The following is a 25502-nucleotide window of genomic DNA, read 5'->3' on the forward strand; positions in this document are numbered from 1 at the left end:
TCGGTCACACTAGAGACTTGACGAAGAACGTAGCACTCCCCGGGCGCCCGTCCGCGTACGCCGCGTAGTCCGGGCAGGTGCCCCATTCCGTCCAGCCGGTGCGGCTGTAGAACCGGCGCGCCGGTGTGTCCGTCTCCGTGTCGAGCGTGAGCACCCGCAGCCCCAGGGTGTCCCGCGCGTAGCCCTCGACGTGCTCCATCATCGTCCTGCCCAGCCCTGATCGTTGGTGGGTTGGCAACACCAGCAGCTTGGCCACCTCGCCACGGTGGGCGTGCGTGGCCTTGGGGATCCTGAGGAGCTGGACGGTCGCCGTCACCTCGGGCCCGCCATCGCGGTCGCCAGGGCCGGTCAGGATGAACAGGTGGTTTGTGATGCCCAAGCTGGTGCCGAGGGACCTCCAGTATTGGTCCGCTTCTGCATCAGATAGCGGAGCAATAAAACCGATGGAAGACGTCGGCGGGTCGGGGTTGACGCATGATTGCAGCAGGGCTCGGAGAGACGGAAGATGTGCCTCAATGTCCGCAATAGTTGAGAGTCGTGAGATGGAGTTGCTTGTGGTGGTGACATCCGGCTTTCTCCGGTTGATTGTGCCTGCCTCATGTGTGGGCCCCTTGCCGCCTTCGGCTTCCGAACGGATTACGGCATTCGATATCATTTCATTCTTGGTCTTCTTGCGCCGGTGACTGTACGTCTGTTGCGAAGGATTATGCGCTCATCCAAGTTGATTCCACGTTGCAGAGCCCAGTGCCGTCGGGGACATGACGCTTCCGTAGAAAGCTACGAGCTTTCGGGTGGCAGCCATTATCTGGGGGCTTTGCCAGGTTGGTCCCTAGAGGCCAATGACAGCTCTCTGGGGCTTGAGAAGCTAGCCGTTATGTTCTCCCTTCTCACAGAGAGATAAGGGCGGGTATGTAGCTTGGTGACGCCTGTCAATTCACGAGATACGTCGATTTATCTGACTTGGCTAGCAGATAAAACGTAAATAATCAACCATCACTAGCCTTGAGAAAAGTCTCCGACTACACGGGAGGCGGCTACTACTGTCACAATTTCTCGATAACGCCAGCATAGTGGGCAGTGGAGTGGCATCGCATGGGCCTGATGACTTTGTTCTGGTAACTCGACCGACTCCCGCCGGAACTCCTCGGCCATGCATGGCAAGCCCATGACTTGCTCATAGGCCTGAGGGCATGGCAAGATTCGCCACCCGCGGAGACGGCCCCAGAATTGAAACCCAGGGCAATGGGCATGACTTTATCCAGATAAAGTGTGAGACAAAGGGAAGCCTCATTGCTTCTTCACGGCCTCAACTCGGTATGGTAACTGTATCACGAGCACTTGACCAGGGCCCCACTTAACAAGGTTAACGGCGATCCTGGAGCAACGACGTTGAGGCTGTCCCGATGCAACTCGTGGAAGACGGCGTGGGTCACTCGGCTGTCGCTGTCACTGTAACTCGGCTTGGCGGCACTTGGTTCTGTACACTACGGTAGTAACACTACAGTAATATGCCATCACTGAATGTCTCCGGGGTGTCACCGTGGAGCCGGTGTGTAGCCGTACAAGACAGCCGGGTTGTGTAGCAGGGCGCAAGCTCAAACTAACAGGGCACAACTGCATGCTCGTGTGGTGCTGCCCCGAGCCAAACCCGAGTGGCCTGGAGCATGTTACAGCGCTGTGTAATGCCCGATAAGATCATCCAGATAGCGATACGATGCCTCCCTCGGGGTGACTTTCGATCCACGGAGAAAGCCATGCCTGGCCGCAGCATAATGGTGATGGTCGGCCGGGCGGACAGGCACATGTGGCCAACGAAGGCAAGCAAGCGAGCAAGCTGCTTGAAGCTGCTTGGCTGGGGACAGCCGGGCAGACTGGGAGGCCAGACATCACACCTGCTGCTTCTGTCCCTGCTGCTGACCACCCCGAGTCAGTGAGATCAGTGTTGGTCCTATTGGGAATGATGTGTGTCCCTAGGTGCCCGCGATAACAAGGTCGGATAACGTAAAACGGGCGTGGGATAACCGCTTGCTAACCAGTGCAGTTGAAACAGCCCGGTGCTTTGAAAGTGCTCAACCATCCAGTCATCTTGCAACCCGCTAACCGCCAAAAGCGGGCTTTCAAGGAGACGAGGCACAGAGATCGGGGGCCGCCCCACGCCACCGACGGGTGACGCCTCGGCAGGTTGTATCGAGAGAGGGGAGGATCCCGCAGAAACCACGCACTGGTCTGTAGCAGAAGCCCCCCTTTGTACGTGCTGTATGCAGGAGTGTGTGTACTGTACGTGTGTCGTAGGATGACGTTAAACCCCATGTGATGTTCGGACGGACGCAGGATTGCCCTTTGTCGTGCATGGTAGTGTGCTGCTTGGGACGGCTATGCCTTCAAAGAAGGACTGGCCCAGAATCGCGCACAATTATCGCACCGCTTTGACCACACTCCCGTTTGACCACACTCCCGAAGCTGGCCGGCGCTGAACCAAGGCAGGGCTGGCAGGACGAAAGAGGCATCGGGGGGCAAAAGCATGGCCGCGGCGTCAAGGGTCTGCGAGGATCGAGCTCGAGGCCCAGCAGCCTGGCAGCAGGCTGGGCGGGCATGGACCCTGGACGGTGATCCTGATGTCCTGCTTCTTACTGGTCCAGATCGCCAGATCGAAGACTGTGGGGGGGTGGCCAGCGAGGAAGAAGTGGCACATGTATGTGTAGCGAGTAACGTTGGCTTAACGTTGGCTGTTGCGTAGGCGAGGTAGGCTCACGTAGGACGTAGGAGACAGATGGTGGGGCTGCTGGGCTGACGCTTGCGAATCGGCATCATTGTTCGCAGGGATCAGCATCCAGGCGAAGAGGACCCCTCCTCAGGCGGTGCTTGTGCTGCTTCTGGAATCCCGCACAATTGACGCAGGCTCGGATATATAAGACCACGTTCTCTTCCACTTCTTCACCCGAACCTTTTGTGTCTTAACCTCATCCACCATCCCACTTACAATCACATATCTTCTTAACAAACCATCACCAAAACAATCATCATGGCTGGCTGCGAATGCTCCGGTGCCTCCTCTGGCTCTAGCTGCAACTGCGGCTCCAACTGTGAGTGACCAACACCTGTCGATGTCGTCGTCCGCCCAAACAGCCAATACTAATATGTCTTCTTCAGGCACTTGCAAGTAAATTATACGTCTTTACGACCTTGACTTCGACCACCATGGCAATCAGACTGGCGGAGGAATAGGAAAGACAAATTGGGTTGCGACTTGCGTTGCGAATACGAATGGATAGATAATCACTGTTCTCTTTGACAATCGAACATTCTACACCCACTTCTCAAACCCTGACTATCATGTGCTCGTGACTTGAAAAGTAGACTACACTACGCTACGACAACCAAATGAATCCTCGTCTCTGTCCTACGCGTTGATCATCGCCGAGACTAATCAACGCTGGGATCGAGTGACTTTACCGATACCCGAACTGTGCACTTTCATAGCTCCGCGTACCCCTGAGCATCTCACATATGTTGTACAGTCGAACCAACCTACATGGGCAAGGTACCTGCTATGCTCTCCCAACTACCAACGCTCAGCATACATGAGACTACAGCCATGAATCCCAACGTGTGAAGTCAAGGTAACGCTGATTTAGATGTACCAGCTGTGGTGGTATTTCCATTTACATTGTAGTTTACAGCCATCTCATACCTCCTGGCGTATGTAGCGCATCTAATGCCCTACCATATTTATTTGTCTACACCCAAAGTTGCTCCATAATTTCATCTTCTCTTCTTCCTCTCATTCTTGGGCAGCCTCGGGCCCCTCAGCCACTTGTCCTCCACGAGCTTGCCGATCCCGCCATCGCCCGTCGCCGGTATCTTCCTCTTCTCTAGCTCCTGAACAATCACCTTCCATCGGCCCACCTCCTGGTGCTCGTGCACCGGCGTGCGGCGCGTCGCGTGCACTCGGACGTTGGGCAGATTGGCCAGCTCCCCCTGCTGCTCGAGGGCCTCGGCGACCTTGGTCGGCGGCGGCGGCTTCACCAGGATTGCGACGAGATGGCCGGCCGTGTGGATGGACGGAAGCTTGGCGTCGGGAATGGGGTGGCCTGTTAGTTGAAGGATACGCTTTGTGACCTGTATAGAAACGAAGAACAATTGTGTTAGCAATCAGCCCTTGCCAGACAAGAAAGACACATATCTAGTCGTGACCCAGGTGGACTCACAGCAAACTTGAGCTGAGCATCATGTAGCGAGATCGACTTCCACCTCTGGTCCCACGTCTGCACAATCTCCTTCGCCTCCTCAGGCGAGAACTGCTGCCTACCGACCTCCTCTCCTGGAGCCGCAACCGACGACCCAGGCGCATCGGGATCCCACCGCAGGCCGCGGACCACGCCCTCGACGTCCGCAGCGACCAACCCAACGGCGCCGTCCTCACGGACCTCAAGGCGCAAGCCCAGCGCGCGCGCGGCCTCGTCCTTCCCGCCGCGCTCCCACAGCCCCGTCAGCAGGGCCGCGTCGTCGCCGCCGCCCGCCGCCGCCGCGACCGCCAGCGCCTCGGCGACGGCCCGCCGCACATTGAGCTCCAGCAGCGCCGGGTCGGCCACGCGGTGCGTCGGCGCGAACCCCGTGTACCGCTTCGACGGGCCCCAGTGGTCGTCGCGCTCGAACCAGCCGCCCAGCCCGCCCACGACCTCGAGGCCGTGCGCCGTGTCGGCCGGCTCGTACCGCGCCCCGCCTGCCTCGAGCTCGTCCGCGCGCTGCGCGACGGAGATCTCCTCGGGCGGGAGGACCAGGTCCGTGTCGACCTCGAGGGCGTCGAGGTCGGCGGCGGCGTCTGGGTCGTAGGCTTCGAGGAGCTGCTCCGCGGCTTCTTGTTGTTGCTGGGCGTCGGTTGTGGATGTGGCTGTGGCAGCTTGCGGCTCCTCTGCTGTGGAGGCTTTCTTGCTGTCGGTGCTAAGCTTGTCTGCTCGTCGACTTGAGCCGTGGAATGATCTCTGTGGTGTCGTCGAGAAGTCGCGAGGTCGCTGGAGGCAGGTCGATGCTGTCGCTGCTGCTCGGCAGGCGGCCGTGTGTTGGGGTGCTGAGGCCGGTGCCTGCAGACACTGCGCCAGGGCCGCAGATGGCCGTTGTATCCTTGCTATCCTCCGCATTGTGTAGATGTTGGATCGAGGGCGTTGGGAAGTTCGAATTGACTCCTGGCGCAACCTCGAATAAAGTCGTGGCGCTGGAGTTCGAAATTTCGCAGGCGTTGTAGCTCTCCAAATCGACCGGCAGGGATCTGGGTTCCGCGGCAGGCAAGGCCACGACGTCGCCCGGACACGGCTACTTGACCCTGATAACTTGTCTCTCGATCGCGTACGGCTCAGCTCCTGCAACACCATAGATTGCAATGTAGTCTGGCCTACTACGAGTACCATGAATCGGCTCAGCGTTCTTATTCTCCTGCTTGGCGCCTTCGCCTCCCTGGCGGTCGCAGCGTGTAAGTCAATCCATCTACACTGGAGCACTTCCCCTTACAACAACCAACCCATCGGACTGACCTGACATCCAACCCATTCAGCGGCGCCGACGTTCTGCAAATGCACCTGCTTCACCAACAGCACAATCATAGAGATCAAGCCCAAGTCCTCAACAGGCGGATCATCCTCGAGCCCCCCGCACCAGCCCCCCTCCGAAGGCACCACGGACCCAGACTCCCTAGGCATGATGGCGGCGGTCAGCGACGACATGGAGATGGAGGCGGCAGCGGCAGCAGCAAATGGGAAGAGGGGCCTGCCGAACCGGCGCGCACAGGGCAGCAACTCGTCGCCGTCGTGCAGCCAGTGCAACCGCAGCTTCTGCCTGTCGCAGTCGCTGCCGATCTGCAAGGGCGCGGCCGACAAGGACGTCGTCACCATGTGCTTCCAGCGCGACAGCCGCAAGGACCAGGTCATCGTTTGGGGGTTCATCCTCGGCACCGCGGGCCTGCTGGGCTGGGCTGCCGTGCAGAAGGCCGTCGACCTGCGGCAGACGGGCGGCCTTGGCGGGATTCCCGGGATTGGAGGAGGGAGTGGTGGTGGTTCTGGTGCTCCTGCTGGCCCGCCTAGGGGGAGGAGGGTTGGTGGTGTGTTGCCTATTTCTCGGGGTGCTGTGGGCTCTACTGGGACGGATGGCGGGAGGGGCGCGTATGCGGCTGTTGCTGGTCATAGTCGAGAGAGCAGTCTCCAGACGACTTAGGCGAAATGCTTTGTCATGGACGTGAAATGGTGTAGATTAAAACGCTACAAGTCGTGGCTTTCCCTGAGCCTGAAGCCACCGAAATGCCCCCATCATCCTGCCAAGGATTCGAACGAAAGACTGCTAGACATGTGCAACTAGTGGACTTTGGACATAAAGATGCGTCCTGGTCCAGAGGAATATGTCAAGTAAACTCGCCCGATCGTGTAAACCACACGAAGCGGCCTTCATCGCGCAGAAGACCAAAATTCCAAGACCAACTGGTTTATTCAGTCCAATGACCGTGACGAGTGCAAGGCTGCTGCTTCCACATGACATTCGATCGCCAGGATTCAATAAGATTTCCTTAAGACTAGTCGTGCCCACTGCTGGCTATCTCGCAAGAGAAGTCAAATATGACGACAAACATATCCCCTTGACATCTGGGTGGTCTTCGCCCGCAGTCTGGCGTGTCAGATCATCCAAGCTTTGGAAGAGGCAATATGGTTTCCAACTGTCATCAACCATTGAATTGACTACACGGTGATCCTAATTGAAAAGCGCCCTGCATACTGGTAGCGATTCAAAGCTGATGGCGCAGAAGTATCTCGCCGGTGTGATGATAAATTGGGAGGCAGATATGTCTGTACACACACACACACCAGGCCCCCCATCACTGGGTGGACAGAATGTTGGGCAAACTTTGCCAGGCATGACCGCCCGCCAGAACGTTTATCCAAAATGTTTTTCCATCACTGCATCCAAGCCAATTAAGGCACAGTAAAACACACATGGCAAAGCCCAGAGGTGGAGAACATAAAGGTCCAAAAGATACTAATTATCAAGAACGCCGCCTTTTTAAACCCGATTTCTCGAATTTTTGAATCCCACGTCACGCGTAGGGAGAAAGGGAATCTTTTACTGCGCTGCTTCTTTTCGAACATCATTTTGGTTCCGCGTTGTCACAGCAGCCCATCAACAACAGAGCATTCAACATTCTCAAATCATTACCCCATGACTCCTCCACTCCCAGTAGATCCCAAACTATTCTCCTTGCCCACGCGCTGACACAGTGGCAGGCACAACTTTAGCCCAGCTCCAAGTCCAGGCCCCTTCTCACCCGCAAAGCCGGCTCTCTAGTCCTCCTCGAGGGGTGTGGCCTTGGCGTGGCCATTGCCGTTTCCATTGGCATGGCCCTTGTTCTTCTCCCTGCGCTGGCGCACCGCATCGGCAAGGTCCTCGAGCACGGTGACGGTGGCGTCCCAGTCGATGCAGGCGTCCGTGATGCTGACGCCCTTCTTCAGGGCGGCGGGGCCCTCGGCGGGCACCTTCTGGTTGCCCTCGTTGATGTTGGACTCGATCATGACGCCGATGATGGACTTCTCACCCTCGCGCAGCTGGTCACCGATCACCTTGGCCACCTTGGGCTGGTTGCGGTGGTCCTTGTTGGAGTTGCCTGTGTTTCAATCAGCTCCTGTGTCCTGCGTCCATTCTGGTTCATTTCTCTTGGTGGGCGAACTTACCGTGAGAGCAGTCAATCATGATAGCCTGCTTCTGTCCCTTCTTCGTCAACACCTCCTTGGCCTTCTGCACGTTCTCCTTGTCGAAGTTGGGGCCGTAGCTGCCTCCGCGCAGGATCACGAAGCCATGCTCGTTGCCCTTGGTCCGGGTGATAGCCGCCAGGCCCTGCTTCGTAACACCCAGGAAGTGGTGCTTCGCCGCGGCGGCGCCAATGGCGTCGATGGCGACGCCGAGGTTGCCGTCCGTGCCGTTCTTGAAGCCCACGGGGAAGGACAGACCGGAGGCGAGCTCTCTGTGCAACTGGGACTCGGTGGTCCGCGCGCCAACGGCACCCACGGAGATGAAATCGGCCAGGAACTGTGGGGAGATGGTGTCGAGCATCTCGGAAGCGATGGGCATGCCCTTGCTGGTGAGATCCCTGTACATCTGGCGGGAGACGCGCAGACCCTTGTTGATCTTGAAGCTGTTGTCGACGTCCGGGTCGTTGATCAGGCCCTTCCAGCCGACGGTGGTGCGGGGCTTCTCGAGGTAGGCGCGCATGATGACGCACAGGTCGCCGGACAGCTTGTCGGACAGCTGCTTGAGCCTGTCGGCGTACTCGAGGGCGGTGGCTGGGTCGTGGATGGAGCAGGGGCCGACGACAACGAGCAGGCGGTCGTTACGGCCCATGATGATGCTCTCGGCCTCGCGGCGGCCCTTGACGATGGTCTCGAGGGCGCTTTCGGTGGCAGGGATCTCGGAGATGAGCAGCGCAGGCGGGATCAGAGGATCCTGGCCCTCGACTGCGAAGGAGGAGAAGCATGTTAGCCAGCTGCAGTGCATACCTGGGGTTCCTGGGCTACCGGCAAGGGCTGAGGGCTTGCGCCCTGGGGACTTGGGCATTGCAAGGCCATGACCACTATATCGTCTTTCTTGCACAGAGAGCATGGTATAGGATGCGCAGGGAGAGTTTGCCTACCTCTGACATCGTCTGCCAGTTGCGGCGTGAATTCTACACCAGGCATTGTGAGGGGTGTTTTCCTGGTTCTGGGGAAAGCAGGATCTGTGTGTTGCGGTCAAGAGTCGTGGAGATCTCCAGACAGGAAAAACGAAGCCGTGTTTGACAAGCACGGGTGCAACGAGAGAAAATTGTTTGTGTAAAGCTGGGGAGGTCGTGGTTGTGGTGCCCGGGTGAAAGTTGGTTGCTGAGAAGGGAAGGGAAAAATTTGGAGCTTGGGTGCGGGAAGCCGGCGTTTGTTAAGCCACAGAGTCGAGCCTTGTACTACCCGGAAGTGTCGGGGTATTTATTGATGGAGAGCAGATGCTGACAGAAGACCTGAGGTTCTTGTCGAGGATTTAAAGAACGCAAAATGGATACCAGCTCTCGATGATGTTGGTGGTGGTGACTCAGAAGACGACCCAGGAGGCTTTGCAAGGGGGCCTTGATGTAATTCTAATTTCCTGTCCTTGACACGAGAACCGCTGCAATGGAGGGGCATCTCCAAAGTTAGGCGGAGTCATTATTCCTACGGCAGCACCAATTGACGATTCTATGACCTCTGTTCAGACAATTGTCACGTTCAATTGCACAAAGCCTTCGATGGTGTTGTACATCCTTGTGGTGCTGGGCGAAATTGCCGCCCAGCTTGCTCTGCGTGCTGGATTTGGCAAAAAAAAGAGTCACCCCACGATGGTGGAAAGACATCATTTGAGGCGGGAGGAGAGTGAGCGGAACCTATCCCCGAAGCTCTCAAAGCGGCAGGTGGGGGTGGGGCACAACGGGGAGAGTTGCATCAGCCCGACCAAACTGCCGCTTGGATGGTCTGCAAACCTGCAGTTTGCGGTGTGCTTTCTGCCAATAGCACTGTCCTCGTTATACAACAATACAACAATCGACCAGTACCCAGTCTCCTGGGACTCGGAAGCTTAATATGCCCCTCTCGACTCGTTCGAGATAAACCAACGTCGGGAGCACGACAAGAGATGTAGATCTGATGCACTTGTCTTGGCCATATCTTGATTTTGACCAAACTTAACCGATTCAATACTCTGATCAAGAACTCAGGGCACAGCGTGTCTGTGGCCTGGCATATCTGGCAATTCGACATGAACTACGACAATGCGACAGAAATGAACAATATGAGCGAATAGGAAGTCTGAGATATTCCGGCACAACTTCGGAGGCTTGATATCACAACATCGAGGCGACTCATCATGGTGCAGATCCCATTGAAAGGCATGGAAGATATCGAGTCGTTCAATTGCCAGCAGAAGCAAATCGCGCTTGAGAATATGAGAGCAGCGACCAGGAGATTGTTCTTCCGTAGGTTATCTTGCTTACAGTCTGAGATGAGATCGGATTCTCGATCCGCAACATTCGACTATGCAAGACGCACATGTGTTCGTCCAACGACGCCCGCGACGCCTGTGCTCCTGGTCAAACATATCGACGGGTTCGCAGATTACAATGTGTATTGTGGAGTCTAATGTTCTCGAACTGGCGATACCTAGACGCACCTTGTACATCATCACTCGACTGCGTGCAACACTAGGTCGGTGCATCCAATACTTAAGAACATTCCAACCGACTATGCACAAAGATTACGTACGATAACTGCATTCACCAACGGTGAATGCACCCTTGCAGATCAATTGACGATTGCAACCTGAATATTAGGTAACCAGGAAGTGGTAAACAGGCCGCTCCGGTTCGAACGTAGATGCTTATAGGAAAGTTTCTGTGACCCGAGTCATAATTGCCTCTACTACCAGTCTCTATATGTCTTCATTGTCAGCACAAAAGCTTATTAGCCCTCAACTATTGAGTCACATAACTTAGACTCTGAAGAGAGGTTGGAGAGACGGTATCAAAGATACAGACGAGTAATGTTCAAAAGATAGGCGAGTAAGGATGTGATGAGCGAGTAAGTCTAGGTATGTGAGTCTGGTAGGTTGAGTTTAGAGCATCAAATTTGGCTCACACTGGCTGAGAAGGTGTGTGACACACACGAGATATCATATACTTAAGGGGATACCTCTCATTCAACCCAGATCTATCGTGTTGTACGTGAGTGGCCATCTGTCTCATATGTGAGTCCAACTTACCCATCCAGGTCATGTCACTCAATATGACGGACCCTATCCTGGCACGACCTCCTGAGAATGGCAATTTTCCTCAGGAGCACACCTTGGTCAAAGTTTCTTCGGCCTGCTCCAGACTATAAATACCTCGGCTTCCAGGAGACGCGTCAAGTGGTATGCATTGTCCAGGCGCTTCTGTGTGAGAAGAAGAGGTTGTCTTTCCTCTCTCTCCCTCTTACACACCGCCGAGACGGGCCCATCTGTATTGGTTTCGTCCCGTCCCAACTCCAGATGGCCCCAAAACCCCCTGGCGACATTACAACCGAATGAACCAACCTCGAACACGCAGAGTCGAGATGATTTTATTTTCTCACAGGGACTTTTGAAGATAATTTCCACACTTTCACCACAAAAAGAAAGGAGCTCAGACCTGTTGTAACACAAGGTCGTAGTCGCCAGGGGAATGGCCGAAGGAGCCGGCCAGCCATTGTAACAGGAGAGGTGGGTTCCATCGCGGCTGAAGGACCCTTGGGTCCAAGTCAAGCTTTGCTCTACAGAAAGGGGGATCAGAAGAATGGGGAGGCCGACCGTGAGTTAACACACAGAGTTTATTTCAACCTCGCACGACAAGCCTTTGTCAGAGTCATGTCGGGTGCAGCTGCAGCTGCAGGTCACGGACAGACAGACAGACAGACAGACGGTGAGGTGAGTTGAGAGGCGGCGGGTAGCAAAGAAAACCCCAAAGCCCGTCCTTGCATCTCACCCCGTGACTTCGACCGCCAATGAGGGCAGGAAACATTCCCCTTTGTGGAAACACGATGGATCAGTGTGGAATGTGATGTGAGCCAGTGGATTCATAAATAGTGGACGCGTCGCCAGCACGGAACCGGTAGGTACAGCAGAAGACAAAAAAAAGGGCCATCAAGGTGCTTGCTGCACGTCGGGGCCCGTCCTGACCGCACCTGAAGCAAATCTGAAACCAACCGATGGGCATCTCGGAAAGGTTGGGATGAGGAGGCGAGTTGGAGACGAGTCCGGCTACAGAACGACCCATGTTTCGAGGACTAAGTGAATTTTGCATATCTAGAAACATCTTGGGCGGAAAGCCTCGAGCGGGTTGGTTGATGAAGATGGCGCCTCTGTCTGGTCACACATTTAACTCGTAGGGGGGCCGGGTTTGTGGTCAGTGGTGGGCAGTGAAATAGGATACGAGAACACCAAGTCTGGCTGGTAGGACAAAATCCATCCAGGCGTACTGAGGAGGCAGATGTTAATAGGAAATTCTCATGTTTTCGTACGGCGAGAAAAGGCTGTGCCAATGAAAGTGCATGTGAGGGTATCGCCAGCCCCCACAGCCGAAAAAGATCTCCGAGACCCTGACCCAGGTCCTAGGGACTAGGAAGTCGTCCCTGTCTTTGGCAGGACCCCTGCTTCCCTTGGCTCCCCCAGGCCCCAGGTTCCAGGCCTGGGAGGGCTCACCTGGGCACTCAGCCCTGACGGCTGGGGCTGCTAGGCTGCGAGGTGAGAGCGAGGACGAAGCACGAGCACTCAGGTGCTAGGGTGCTGCCAAGCCTGCACAGCAAGGTAGAAGACCCCTGCCAGGCCAATGGGCAGCATGTGGACATGGCGATTCTGAATCTGATGCTGCTGGCCAGCGGTTTGGACAAAGTTCTATTTTCTGGGTCGTGTGTGTTCCGTGGCCTCTGTTCTCCTGTATTTGTGTTATTGTTGTCTGTAGAAGAAGAAGCCATATATCACATAAGCATTCCTGGCCCAGCCCTTTGCAGTCTCTGGACCCATAACGGTAGACCGTCACGACCGTTCCTGCGCCCTTGCCAACCTGATCGCCAGCAGTGACGTACCTGGCTTGCCCTTTTTCAGCTGGGGTGTAACTCCCTGGCAGCGGGATCTCGACTTTAGCCTGCGCGGAGGCGCGGAAGACAGGCCACACGCAACACAAGCAACACAAGCAACACATGCTGACAAGGCCCAGGCAGGCGACGCTAGCCCCCCACCATCCACCATCCACCACCCAACCCACCTTCCATCATCCATCATCCAACCTCAACTCGCGCCTGCCTTCACTTTTAGTAACCAACCTCCACCTGCCAACATCTGCCACTTCTTGCACTTGTTGTTTTCGTGCCTTCTTTACCCACTCTTGCCTTCTCACCACTTCCTGTCTTATCCCCCCCCCCCCTTTCCTCTTCTTCGTTGCAGTTTTAGATCCTCACCGTGTCTGGCCCCCCATTAAACGGCCTGCTTAGTGACAGGCGACATTGACTACCGGCGATAAGCGACAGTCGTCCCCCGGACTTTGCAAGTGGATCACAACTACTCCTCCTCCTCACTTGGGGAAATCCAACCAAACCCAAACCCCTCCCTCTGCCTCCATACTGGCTGCAACTCTGACTGCAACCGCAACTGCGTCTGCAGCTGCATGCTCTTGCTGCTTGTGCATCCCGCTTCCTTCACCATACCGACCTCGGCACTCAACTGATCCTGCAGTCGAGTCCATCGAGGTCCACCAAGTCCAGTCGCTTGTTCTTCCTTCTGGACACGAGTTTTTGGGCACCAGCTCCCCTCCGAGCTGACTCGATCGCCACTGCACTGGCCAAGAAGAGACCTCCGCCTTGCTTGCGCCTCCTTCTCCTGCAACAAACCCCCAAAGTCAACAGAAACTGCGCAGAGGGCTCTAAATCTGCCTTGTGTCTCTGATGTTTAAGGCTTATACATACCCAGCTTCGCATACCACAAACATCAACACTCGCTTTCGGGATCACTTTCGAGATACCGGCCTAGTCTGTCGTTCACCTCGACGTCTTACACCAGCATAGACTAGTTGCCAACATATCACCACCTGGCCCCTTATTTCCTTGCCCCAGTCGCTCCGTCGCCATGGCTTTCCAACAGTGGGGACAGCAGTCTAAGAAGCGTGGTCGGGACGACGACGGCGATGTCGCCATAGGAGGCACAGAGGGCTTCACAGAGCATCGCAATGTAGGCTTGCCGCGCCTTCCGTGTCAATGTTCTCTTGCGACTCGCTCTCGTTGCTAATAACCACCACAGAAACGGCTGCAATCGCTTCCCTTCCGCACCTCTCCCACGTCCAAAAAGCTGTCCTTCCAGCCCAGTTTCAACAACGGATATACAGCGCCGAACCCATTTAACGCCCACCAACCACCACGCACCTTGACTCCCAGCGATTCCGACTCGGAGGATGCGAAGAATGCGGGCATGCAACAAAAGTCCACCTTCAGCACTTGGTCATCCACCACACCAGCGGTGACCATGTCCCATGGCTCGAACGGCGCCGCCTTTGTCCATGCTCCCGAGATGGTTGACGGATACCGCACACATGATGTTGATATGGATATGGAAATGGACACCGACGACAATGTGCAGGATTCTGCTCAATTAAGTCCAGGGCACAGCCAACCAGACCCCATGCAGCCGGGCGGCATCACCAGTAGGATGCCCACACCCATCCACTGCTCCTTCGCTGCTCAAGTTAGGGGCAACAACTGGAGTGGAGCGGCAGGCAACTCGGTACCGGCCCCGAGTCTTGCCCAACCTCCTACCGACCGTTCCGTCCCTCGGTCGCTAGATCGAACAGCCTTGGCCGACTGGAACATGGTGCAGAACCGACGACTGCCGTCCCCTATTAGTGAGAGCGGAGGCGAGGAGCTTGGTTCTCCCAGGATGCTGCTTGATGGCCAGGTTCACCCAGGCATGCCCCCTAGAGCGGCATCTGCCATGGAGTTTTCCGCACCTGCACGCACCATGAGTGCCCTCAGTATTGTTAGTGACAACACTGGAGGGCCAGGCTCGACCTGTTCGGAGCATATTCACAGCACCGAGTCCAACGGCGACCATGCCATGGATGTCGAGGCGCCCGTCGCACCGTCGCCCAAGAAGGGACACACGCGCAGTCGCCACACGCTTAACAGCTGGACACAGGTGCCAGGCATGAAAAAGTCGTTCAGCATAGGGTTCCGAACGGACTGCGAGAAATGCCGGCAGAAGGTGCCAGGCCACTTCAACCACATCATCGTCTCCTAGAAGGAATATTCGCATACTATAGAGCACCCCATCTGGAGACAGCTTTTTGGATTCGAGATCGACGAGGGCAAGGCTTTCTGGAGGGCCAAGAAGGAACAGCTCGCCAAGGAATGGGCCTCTTTGCGAAATGTAGGCTGCAAAGAGCACGTCATGAATAATCAGGGACACGTCGATGGACATGCCGACAGTCAGGTTGTTGTCGCGATCCCCCAACCGTCTGAGCGAAGGATCGAGCCTCTGTCCGACGAATGGTTCGATGATCTGGACAAATCGATCGACGAAATCACCAGACTCTTTGAAGAGATGCGCGTCGCGCCGCCTGAGCCAGAGGATGCCACCTACATTCAGCAAGCAGAAGACGGTCTTGCCGCCATGGAAAAGGACCTAACGCACTGCTTCAGTAGCTTGGAAACCTTGAAACGGCGTCTCGGAAACAGCGGGCGCCGCAAAGGGACCACATCCAGCGACATTTCTGACGACGACCTTTACAGACCATTTCGACCACGGTCTCTGGACTTGGGTGCACTGCAACGGGTGAAGAAAACCAAATTCCGTGTGGGCCATCGGAAGTCAATGTCTTCCGTGAGCTCGTCTCTCGGGGAGGCGGCGTTGAAGAACTTTTTCAGATGCTAGCAGCCATGCGGCCCAGGCTGAGTCCGAAATACTCGTCGGGGGTGTAATGATATGGCCCTGCTGTCGAGGACTGGGGCCAATGGACGCCTAATGCGCTGATGCTATGACTATTAGCGCCAGGGCCTGGACATCTTGATCGTTGGCTCTTCTCTCTTTCCTTTTCTGCTTTCATGCATCTCACGCCACGCGAGGAAACAGCGTGAGCGGCGGCGTGGTCGGAGCACCACTAGAAGGTGGCGTCAGGGAGCACACGTAACCCGATACACAGGGTTGGGGCGGGAGGAATATTGTTTTGTCTCCGGCGTTTCCAGGGGTCTATGTCTATTGTATTTTCCTCCTCTCCCAACTACAGCGGCATTCGTTTACAATGTACATCGGTATGGGCACATACCCGGGGCGTTGGCAGGGACAGACGGGCGGACGGACGGTTGGTCGGTCGGTCGGTCGGCGTTTCACGGCTTTGATACACGCTGTTTGGCAAAATAAAACCCAGCGGAGTTTTTCTGGTCTTTTTTTGATGGATGATAATTGGTAAAAAAGCAAGAGCAGCTTAATAATCAAGATGTCAATCACTCCACAGCTGGTCCTTGACTTTGCTGCGTCTTCCACCGTGGGCTAGCAAAGTGTGGTACTTCAGTCATAGCAAGCCCATGTTCACTCGTTCTGTTGAACCGCAAAACAAGACCTGCATGCTTTCGTATGGCTACACCGAATATAAGTCTTACTGGAATCTAACATGTTTCGGGCCGTGAGTTGAACCAGAAAAACAACAGGTGCGTTTGCATCTGAGGCAATGTAATTGGTGATGTGAGGGCTAGATGGCTTGGAACAAAGACTCTTAGATTATCGTTGAACGTCGAACTTAAAGGGCACAAGGCGGCAATGGCAAGAGCGCTTTTTGACTTCACATGAGCTATGGCCGTCGCGGCTCTACCCCATTCTCACTCTTCGCCGGCTCTGTAAATGATATCAATGATTCCTATTAAGTGGTTTTACTCCTCACCTGCTTCCGGATCAGCGACAGTTGACTCTACGGCACCAGTGAAATTAGCTTCAAGTCGGCCTGATGACAAGGTTGGGAATTGTTCTTCTGTACTCACTCCTTGAGATTCCTGCCTCAGGTTCCAACGAGGCTTGGAGCTTGGAGCTCTCTCCCGCAGAGTCCTGCTCTCCCGCCTTTGATCGCGCTTGCGGCGGTGATGGTGACCGTTCTGCCCCCTCCTCCTGTTCCTCGCGTAGTATCGACATAGCCTTCTTCCTCCTTAACGATCCGTCTTTTCCTTTCTCCCAATCTTCGGATGACAGCCTTCTAGGGGCGCTCAACGATGTGTCAGTACCGCGAATCCCGGTGCCTACGTCTTCTGTAGACTGAGATCGCGACCCAACAGGTCGCTGTGGTCTCTTCCCAGCAGCGATAGTTGATATTTTTGGGCTGGAACGACCTCGTTCGATGCCCTCGCTACGCTTGACACCTGTGTGCGTGCCGCTGGCCGCGTCCGTAACGTAGCCAAGTCGGTGCTCATTTGTCCGGACCGGTTGAGGTCGCCCATCAGCATCGACGATTAGAGACCACCTTCTTTTCGGGGATTCAGACTGATCGCCATGGGAGGGGGCAGGATGCTTATCGCGCCAACGTCTCTGAAGAGGCTGGATATCGTCATGTTGTTGTGAATATGAGCTAGGTCTTGTCGGCGCGGAATACGCACTGGGACTTGGATCTGTGACGACCTTCTTGTCTGTTTTCTCCACGATTCCCTCCTCCAGTCCGTCCAAGACATCTGGCGCCTCATAATTTGATGGTCTTTGGCTGACATCTTGACCGATCGGGGCAGTTGTTGCCAGCCTACTCAGCGCCTCTAGCTTCTCGTGCTCCTTGGCAATGATTCTGTCCCAATCGGTTTTGTCCCTTTGTGTTGCAGGACTGTCTGGAACCACTATCGGGGCACGGCTCGCAATTTTGATGTTCTGCGCCCTTGACCGCGAATCATCGCGGTCTCGAGATACAAATTCGCGTAAATTGAGAGGGCTCGAGCTCCTATCGCGTCTCAAGCGTCTCCTTGGCGAGCTGTGCTCCGAATCGACATCAATGTCGGGCAACGGCGACAAATTAGGAGCAGGTGGAATTATTGAGCTCATCCAGCGTGGAATCCGCTCTTCGACATCCATCCTCTCGGCCTTACTGCGGTCGCCAGCCTCCCCAGTGTCCCTTTTGGATTCAGATCCAGGCTGGTCTGCAGCTCTCTGTGGTTCAGCAGGTAAATCATCGGTCCCCTCTTGGGACGAGCGGTGAGCTTGGTCGAGCGTGGGTTCATGTTCTGGCATAATATCCATACTAGATCTGGAGGAGTCATTGGAAGAGTGATGTATCAGCACTCGCGCAGTCTCTCTGTTGCTATTGCTTCGGGCAGCTTTGGGCGGCGGGACAGGCGAGGAAGGCGACCGTAGAAGAGGTGATCCAGTTGTATACACATCAGGGGATCGTGCAGTCAGAGCTCGGTCGTATAGGACGAGATCAGTGCAATGACTGTGTTTAGAGTGCTGGTGCTTGAGTTCATCTTGTTGGTCGGCCTCGTTCCTTTCAGTCTCGCTCTCTCGTTCCGTGTTTCCTCTCAGCCATGTTCTCTCGGAACAGTGCTTTTGATTCGTCTCCTCTCCATGGAGATTCCTCGTTAATTTGTCCTTTGGTTTTGTGTTTGTGTTAGGAGTATCGCCAACCAAGTCGTCGTCATCTCGTGATAATGCGCTATCGCTGCAGTCGGAATCTGAAGCAGCATCTGACTCCGATACGTCGCTGGCATCTCCAACTCGCATCGACCTCTCATGAGCCCCGTCTTGGTGTCTTGACTGCTGGCCAGCGAGCTCATCCTGGTGATAATAGCCCTCTGGTAGACTCGGCCTCTTCTTTTCAATCCGTAAAGGCTCTCTGATTTTTTGGCGTTGCATATCCTTTGCTTCCCTTGCCTTCCTTGCATTAGCTTCTGCTTCTTCTTTTTCGGCGAGACGCTTTCATTCCTTTTGGATCGCCAGCTTTTTACTCACTTGTTCAGCAGTTATTTTCTCCGCTATACGACGAGAGTGTTCCTGATGATGTTGCCATTGAAGCTTTACTTTCTCCGAAACAGCTTGGAGGACACGTATCTCCTCCTTCATATGTTCAATGTCCTCCTCGATGCTGGCTCTACTCACCTCAGCCCGGGCGCTTTCTTGTTCCTTATTTCCCCGCTCGAGCTGCATGGCGGCTCGGTTTTCCGTCCGTTCAACAGTCCTCCAGTCTCTTTCAAATCTTCTGTGCTCGCGCGACTTGTCCTTCAGGTCTGCCTGTCGAGAATTGGCATGTCCTCTGGAGGGTTCATACGGGGGGGGATATGGTAATGGCAGGATATCTTGCTGTTCTTGGATTTCGGTCTGATCTCGAGGCGGCGAAACTGGGCTCTGGCGGATGTGGAGCTGTGACGGATACTGAGTGATGGGTGAGAGCCCATCGAGGTCGGCGTTTTGCCTTGTAAATCGCTCAGCTCCCCATGGAAGCCCCTTGGCTATGTAGAAACTTGCTGGCTTTCGCAACCTGGCCGTGCTTTTGGGACCTCCAAGGCTTCGCTTCACCGCTCTCTGGATGAAATCCCGAGCCCAGTATAACATCGTGGCCTCGCCCCAGTCGTCAGTCTGTTCGAACTCCTGAAGCAGTCTTTCTTTCGCCGGCCGGTCTTTGCAGATCAGATAACTTGTTAATAGAGTCTCGAGATGCACATTTTGCTCGCCCTGCCTAGACTTTTGCAAGTGCGCAAGTTCCTCAAACAGCTGAGTCGGATCTTTAGAATGACAAATGAGAAGTTTGTAGCATGCAGCTTGTGACTTGTAGTCTTTGAGCTCCTTCGCCAAATTCAGCGCCAAATGGAGCGGTTCTTTCATTATCTGGGAAACTTCTGATTGAACCCATCCTGGATTCTCATTGTTCCGTGGCACATAGAGACAGGGCACCAACCATCCTGGGCTGGGCCAAACCATCCCTGGAAAATCCTGGAGGTGAGTCTTGTAGGCCAGCCACGGATCACCCGCGCTTCCATTCTCGCCAGACAAGGTGTCAGCGGCCTTCGCTATGATCCAGCGAATGAAAGGCCGACTCTTCATTGCCGGTGGGGAATAGGCCATGATGGCTTCGGCGCGAGATGTCGCCTTGTCTAAGAAAAGGGACCGAGGTTGGGCCGGTTGCAGAAGCAGTTCGAGCTGGGCGAGATTCATTGATTCATCCTCTTTCTTCAAGACCCAGTCGTCAATCAGTAAGTGTTCAATGTCAGCGGTCCCAAAGAACATCTCGTCTGCTGAATCGGAGAACGCTGCTACTGCTGCAACATAAAGATCTTTGAAGTCCCATATGCGGCCCTGTATAAGTAGGTCTTTGAAGAGAGCTGGCCAGTCGATCCAATCCTCCGCAGCTTCTTGAAGATTGCCATATAATCGTTCGGGGGCTGCATGATCCAGTTGTGCGCACAAATGCAGGGCTAGCACCACTACCTGTATCTAAAGCAACAATCAGTATTCCATGATCTGGTTCAGGAAGACGGGCGCGCTCCGAATGCTTGCCTCAGTTGAGCCAATTCCAGTCCCGAAGCGAAAATTCTCGATCGCGTACCAAGTCTCAGTGAATGCATTTTCATAGTTCCCTCTCTGCGCACGTCAGAGGTGGCCTCCATCAGCCTCCAATTTTGCCGGAGCAGTTCGAGCCCATCGTGATCAAACATGGGTTCTGTATCGTGCACCATTAGGCTTATACCTGTGGAACGGCTGCGGTCACTCTCGTCATCTTGGCTATATCCCTGACGGATCGATCCCGGCCTCGGTGCGTCATTTCTGACAAGGCGTGCTTCGGGATCAAATCTTGCACGAAGGTCTTGATGGCCTTCTTTCCCTGGGATTTGAGATGCGGACCAAGCTCTAGTCTCTCGTTCTCGTTCTCGATGCCAATCTTTGTCCATCACCGTAGTGTACTCATGTAAACGCGACGCCAGTCGGGTCTCATTGCTGAGAACAGTATTGGGGTTCAGTCTTTCGAAGGCGAGATAATTGCCTTGATCCAACAGCATTTGGCCAAATTGAATGAACACATAGGGATTGCTCAAGTACGGCTCCAACTTGTTATCGAAGTATTCTTGCGCCGCACTGAAATTGCCCAGCCTCTGCAGTCTTGAGAACGCTTCCATTTCCGTCTCCCAGTCATCTGTGATCGAAAGCTCAAGGTGAACGCTTGCGTCTTGGGGATGGTTAACATCAAATACAGTCTGATAGACGCCAGGAATGTACTGCGGTTCATGTAGCACCTTCGGGGCATCTGCATAATCTCGGTCGGACTCCCACATGCACTCCTCGAGCTCAATCTCGAGGTCGCGGAGTTTGCGGTACAAGGCTTCGCACCGACGCCCGAGGTCTTCGCGCAACGACTGGAATTCTTCGGACGTCCGGTCGACTTCTTTGCGCGCCAGCTCCAGCGTCTTGATTGTTTCGCTCACTGGGATGAGCTGTTCACGCGCCGGTTCATCGTGCTTGTCGGTTTCGTTGAGCGTGGCGGCAGCACGAGAACGCTCTAGCTGCCGGCGCTTGTCTTCGAGCTTGCGCTCAATCTCGTACCTCTCGAACGGCAGGTAGGCGTGGGAGTAAGAATCATTGTTTCTGTGTCTTACTTGCCTGCGCGGTCGCCTGTAGGCTTCTTTCTTCTCGTACCAAGGCCTGTGTTCATCGTCCGTCGCATATTGAACATGTCTGCTTTGGATATTACGGTCATCGAAGGTGGATGAGTGTCGAGTAGGTCTGATAAATTGACGATTTCCAGACTCATTCTGATTGCCATGACCTGTATCAACCGTTGCTTGCGAAGCTCTAGAAACTCTAGAATATCTGTCCATCGTGTCGTGTTGTGTTGGAAGAGCAAACTCTCTGCGTGACCAATTTAGAGCTGCATGTGATATGTTATTTTTCGTGAATGTATCAACTCAGAATAGAGTGATGCAGGAAATGCCGTCTTGCCAGATCGCTGCTAAAACTCAGCGCACGTAGATGCCGAGTCTATTCCTGGAGCCTCAAAGCGCCGAGTCCAGCCTGCCGATGAGTGGCGGTGGCTATCCAAAATCATCCCAAAAACTAGTCCAAAACTAGTCGAGGATGGTGGTACAACATCTTCAGCGGGAATCAGACTCCCTTTTTGATTGGGAATCCTTAATCAGTAGACTAGGATCCTGCAGCAATGGAGTAAGCTGCATATATGATATGTCCGTCTTCGTCCAACGATGACCGACCAGCAGCTGTGTCTTCACAACTACAACAATTTTTCCCGGAGTTCGTTTTTTCAATCATTAACCTTAGTCCTCCGGACCTTTCCCCGTCCGGTGGACATATGATTGCAAACAACAACTCTGTGCAATCACTGCGCAGTAAGGAATTTGAACCAGATGGCTGCATTACTGGCCGAAGGTGTGTGGAACCGCAAAGCTGGCCGATACGATTATAATCGATTCGATCACATCGCATCAACCAGTGCTTCAGTGGGATGTGAGTTGATCTTCCAGTTTGTCGCATTCCTGCGTAGCCGACACGGCTGCTGACGGACAGCTCAGACCAATCAATCGGGAAAGTTGGTGTCGATTGTCGATTCCTCTTCAGAAAGTCACAGTGGGGAACATTGGGACCTGCTGAGAATGCCGCCGGCATTATCTATATGGAGCTCAATTTTGACCAACCACCAGACTGTACACTGGAGTCTGCAACAATTCAGGTGACTTTGGATGAGGACGACCAGGGGCTGGACCCGTATCGTGTGGACAGCTTGCCGGCTTCAGAGTGCCCAGTTCTTATTACCGACTACTATGGGCCTGGACACATCGTCGGCACTTCAAAGAGGGTTTTGGTCAACGAGGTGCTGAAGTTCGAACCATACATCAATGTAGGCGGTAACGGAGGTTCCTTGGGAGGCACCGAAAAAGAAAAGAAATTCGAGCATGAGAGTCGATGGATGTTTCGCAGTCACAGGGTTCGTGACTATAAAACTCGTGGGCAAAAATGGGGCCATAGAATTTTGAGATGGGAGATGACAGAAAACAACATCGAGAAGTATCCCGTCCACAGCAACAAGGTCTTTACCGCATTCGCATACGAGCACAGTGGACAGCCCTTTTTGATGAAGGTTGAGGTCTCAGGCAAACTGAGGCAGCGGAGTGATCGACTGAAAGCCAACCTGGCCAGGAATTTGAAGAAGTTTGGACCGAGAGCCCGTAGGCAAGAGGAAATTTCTACCACTTTGGTCGGCGCGTATCTCGGCCACAGAAGACCCCTGGATGAGCTTGCTAAGGGCTTAGCTAGCGCAATGGAAGTCCAGAACTACCTGGCGCCGCCGCTTGTGATGCCTGATACCCAGACGGCATCCTTCCAACAGGTGACGTTTGATGAGACGCCGTCAACGAATCCTGCTGCGCAGTATCCTTGTCTCGGAACCTCAAACCAGGAGTTTTTAAATGGAAGAACTTCTCAGCCTGCGTTGAACTTGGATGGTCATATGCTGAATATGGTGGATGATATACAAGTGTCAGGATTGCAGGACCGCACTGAACCGACACTGGAGAACCTCGCTCGAGTCGGAGAGTACTTCACGGCGCCAATCAGACAGGAGGCCATCCGAAGTGACTCATCCGAGGCTTCAGCTCACCCTTCAGCCACCACACTCGTGGCCAGCTCGTCTGGGACGCCGCGGTCGGTAACCTCACTACCGCAGAAGATTGATGGAGACACTATGGCTCGAGTCATGGAGATATCATTCTTGCGCCTGTTGATCCAGTTAGTGGTTGGTATCATGGACTTTCTTGTGCCCAAAGGAGCCCCAATTGACGCAACAGGAGGGAAATAAAAAGAAGACGGCACTTACAACAGATAATTTTCGTGTATCCTTAAATTCTTGTTTAGGCTAGCTGATGCTCCGGAGACATGGATGGTTCTCAGAATCTATGTCAAGATAGGACTCTACTAAGGATGTGCGTGAAGAAGTATAAGATACTAGTAGATGGAGGTCGCACTTTCTCGCGAGAAGTTTACGAAAACAAGGCGACATGGTATCCTGGCGCCTCTGATGTGAATTCACTGCAGCCATGAGGTCGATGATTGAATGCCAAGCTCGAATGCGTGTTCTTCAATTTCGGCTCCATCCGAGACGTGAGCAACAATATTTTTGAGTTTCGAACTCTAAAAAGTCATGGCAAGCGGCCTTTGCCCCTTTCTTCTTCTCAGGGGCTCTTTGGCCCAACACTCCGCAAGTATGTACTCGAAAGTGATAACTGATGGTATTTATAAGACCCGGGTCTGATACTCAATACTCATAGAAATCGCATTCAGGGAAACCTTCTAGAACGAAGGCACAAATATTGCCAGGAGATTTCTTGCCGCTACACAGACTGCATTAAGCTGTTTGACCCAACAATCCTCGAAAACATGGGCAGTTCTGCTTTGTCATGGGCATTTGTCGCCTTGTTGATTACCTATTTGTGCACTCCCGTCCTCTCGACCGTACACGCGCTCTACGCATCCAACTTCCACAACGTCTCCGAGCTGTATACACTGCAATTTGATGATGAGACGCTGGGATTCAATGTGGTTGATTCCACCCTAGCCGATGGCCCCATGGTCTGGTTGGATTTCGACGTAAGCATTTGGCGCGCCTTGCTGAAATGAGGATGGGAAAAAGAACTAGAATCTAAACGGGAGTACAGCACACGAGAACCCTTTTGTACGGCGTCTCACTTGAAAGCTCGAACATATCCAGCTACAGTGTCCTGTCCAATGGTAGCCTCAGCATGGCCCAGGTACTGGACAACTCTGGCAGCTGCCTCTACGGCACGGGTTCCAACGCCTTTGTCCTCGCCAGCCGTCAGGCCCCGTACTTCGTCTACCACGGAACGTGGCCAGGCGACGACGGAGCTTGCGGCGTGGTGCACGCTGTGAACGAGAGTACGGGCTTCCTTGAACCACCGGCCTTCCAGAGCTGGAACTTGACCGCCGCGTCCGGGGTGCACGGCTTGGCATGGGGGAACGCGACCGACGGGACGCAGCTCTTGTACCTAGCTGATCTGACGGGCGACATGATCTGGACTAACGCGGTGGACAGCGGTGCGGGCGGCATTACGGTACTGGGCAACATGAGCGTCGAGTCGGGTTGGGCGCCAAGGCATATCGCCGTGCACCCTTCGTCCAGATACCTCTACGCGACAATGCAAACACCGAGCCTGCTGGTGTCGTACAAGCTGGACGAGGACACGGGCTTGGTTGGGGAGGAGGTGTTCCGATCGTCACTAATCCCCGAGTCCAACTCGTCAACCTGGTGGGCAGCTGACCTAGCAGTCTCCGCCAGCGGGCGGTACCTCTGGGCATCTGCGCGCTCCAAGTCGACGGAATACCCAGGTTATATCTCGGCATACATCCTGGCCGACGACGGGGCCATTATCGAGCAGATGTTCCAGGTGCCCACGTCTACCAACGGCGCCGAGGGGAACGTTGTCGCGCCGGCTCCGTGGTCAGACGAGTATATGGCGGCGACATACTATCAATCGCATGTCGTCACGATCTGGAAGATGGCACAGCCGACGACAAACTCGTCCGATGGCTTAACACGATATCAGACTGCTGCTGAAGTGGTCCAAGTTGGGCCGGCCAGCGGAAATGTTACTGGTGGTTGCTGTGGTGCCCTGTTGTGGTCGGACTGAGCCATGAGCCTTGCATATGTACAGTAGGTCGAGGAGACAGCCGAGTAGCAAAAGAACAAAATTTCCAATTAGGCTTCGACTTATGGGGCAAAATGCGTGCTGCACCAAGCAGAGATTGTAAAGGTACTTAAATGGGTAAGCAAGGCTCCCGAACACAGGCTTCCGAGAGCTCGCTCTCGTCTGCTGGCTGTGGCTGTCTGACCGAGTGGCTCAGCACCAAAGCGAGCGCACGACTGGGGTACATAGATCCTGAATCCGGCCGTGGGAGTGGCCGGGAGGGTGGTCGGGAGGGTGGCCGCCCAGCTGGGC

General features: G+C 54.5%; 8 protein-coding genes across 8 annotated transcripts; 4 read left to right on the forward strand and 4 right to left on the reverse strand.

Moving 5' to 3' along the window:
* Window positions 1-4: 4 nt before the first annotated feature.
* Window positions 5-655, reverse strand: J7T55_001314 (uncharacterized protein; the record flags this gene model as incomplete). Its single annotated transcript, XM_053135373.1, has 1 exon — window positions 5-655. One exon carries the CDS (start codon window positions 653-655, stop codon window positions 5-7), a length of 651 nt encoding a protein of 216 aa, XP_052986953.1.
* A 3107-nt stretch (window positions 656-3762) lies between these two features.
* J7T55_001315 (uncharacterized protein) lies at window positions 3763-5138 on the reverse strand (the record flags this gene model as incomplete). The annotated part of the gene is made up of 2 exons (XM_053135374.1): window positions 3763-4119; window positions 4209-5138. The coding sequence occupies 2 exons, from the start codon at window positions 5136-5138 to the stop codon at window positions 3763-3765; spliced, it is 1287 nt and encodes a 428-aa protein (XP_052986954.1).
* A 265-nt stretch (window positions 5139-5403) lies between these two features.
* Window positions 5404-6204, forward strand: J7T55_001316 (uncharacterized protein; the record flags this gene model as incomplete). Its single annotated transcript, XM_053135375.1, has 2 exons — window positions 5404-5467; window positions 5549-6204. The coding sequence occupies 2 exons, from the start codon at window positions 5404-5406 to the stop codon at window positions 6202-6204; spliced, it is 720 nt and encodes a 239-aa protein (XP_052986955.1).
* Window positions 6205-7319: 1115 nt separating this feature from the next.
* J7T55_001317 (phospho-2-dehydro-3-deoxyheptonate aldolase) lies at window positions 7320-8708 on the reverse strand (the record flags this gene model as incomplete). The annotated part of the gene is made up of 3 exons (XM_053135376.1): window positions 7320-7639; window positions 7707-8486; window positions 8663-8708. The coding sequence occupies 3 exons, from the start codon at window positions 8706-8708 to the stop codon at window positions 7320-7322; spliced, it is 1146 nt and encodes a 381-aa protein (XP_052986956.1).
* A 4954-nt stretch (window positions 8709-13662) lies between these two features.
* Window positions 13663-15459, forward strand: J7T55_001318 (uncharacterized protein; the record flags this gene model as incomplete). Its single annotated transcript, XM_053135377.1, has 3 exons — window positions 13663-13764; window positions 13834-14724; window positions 14827-15459. 3 exons carry the CDS (start codon window positions 13663-13665, stop codon window positions 15457-15459), a joined length of 1626 nt encoding a protein of 541 aa, XP_052986957.1.
* A 992-nt stretch (window positions 15460-16451) lies between these two features.
* Window positions 16452-21356, reverse strand: J7T55_001319 (uncharacterized protein; the record flags this gene model as incomplete). Its single annotated transcript, XM_053135378.1, has 4 exons — window positions 16452-16489; window positions 16560-18420; window positions 18499-19967; window positions 20090-21356. 4 exons carry the CDS (start codon window positions 21354-21356, stop codon window positions 16452-16454), a joined length of 4635 nt encoding a protein of 1544 aa, XP_052986958.1.
* Window positions 21357-21899: 543 nt separating this feature from the next.
* On the forward strand, window positions 21900-23347 carry J7T55_001320 (uncharacterized protein; the record flags this gene model as incomplete). The annotated part of the gene is made up of 2 exons (XM_053135380.1): window positions 21900-21999; window positions 22065-23347. 2 exons carry the CDS (start codon window positions 21900-21902, stop codon window positions 23345-23347), a joined length of 1383 nt encoding a protein of 460 aa, XP_052986959.1.
* Window positions 23348-23925: 578 nt separating this feature from the next.
* On the forward strand, window positions 23926-25193 carry J7T55_001321 (uncharacterized protein; the record flags this gene model as incomplete). Its single annotated transcript, XM_053135381.1, has 2 exons — window positions 23926-24135; window positions 24204-25193. The coding sequence occupies 2 exons, from the start codon at window positions 23926-23928 to the stop codon at window positions 25191-25193; spliced, it is 1200 nt and encodes a 399-aa protein (XP_052986960.1).
* Between the last annotated feature and the right edge of the window lie 309 nt (window positions 25194-25502).

Source organism: Diaporthe amygdali (genome assembly GCF_026229845.1).
Source record: "Diaporthe amygdali strain CAA958 chromosome Unknown NODE_54_length_279735_cov_64_132730, whole genome shotgun sequence".
Classification (NCBI taxonomy): domain Eukaryota; kingdom Fungi; phylum Ascomycota; class Sordariomycetes; order Diaporthales; family Diaporthaceae; genus Diaporthe; species Diaporthe amygdali.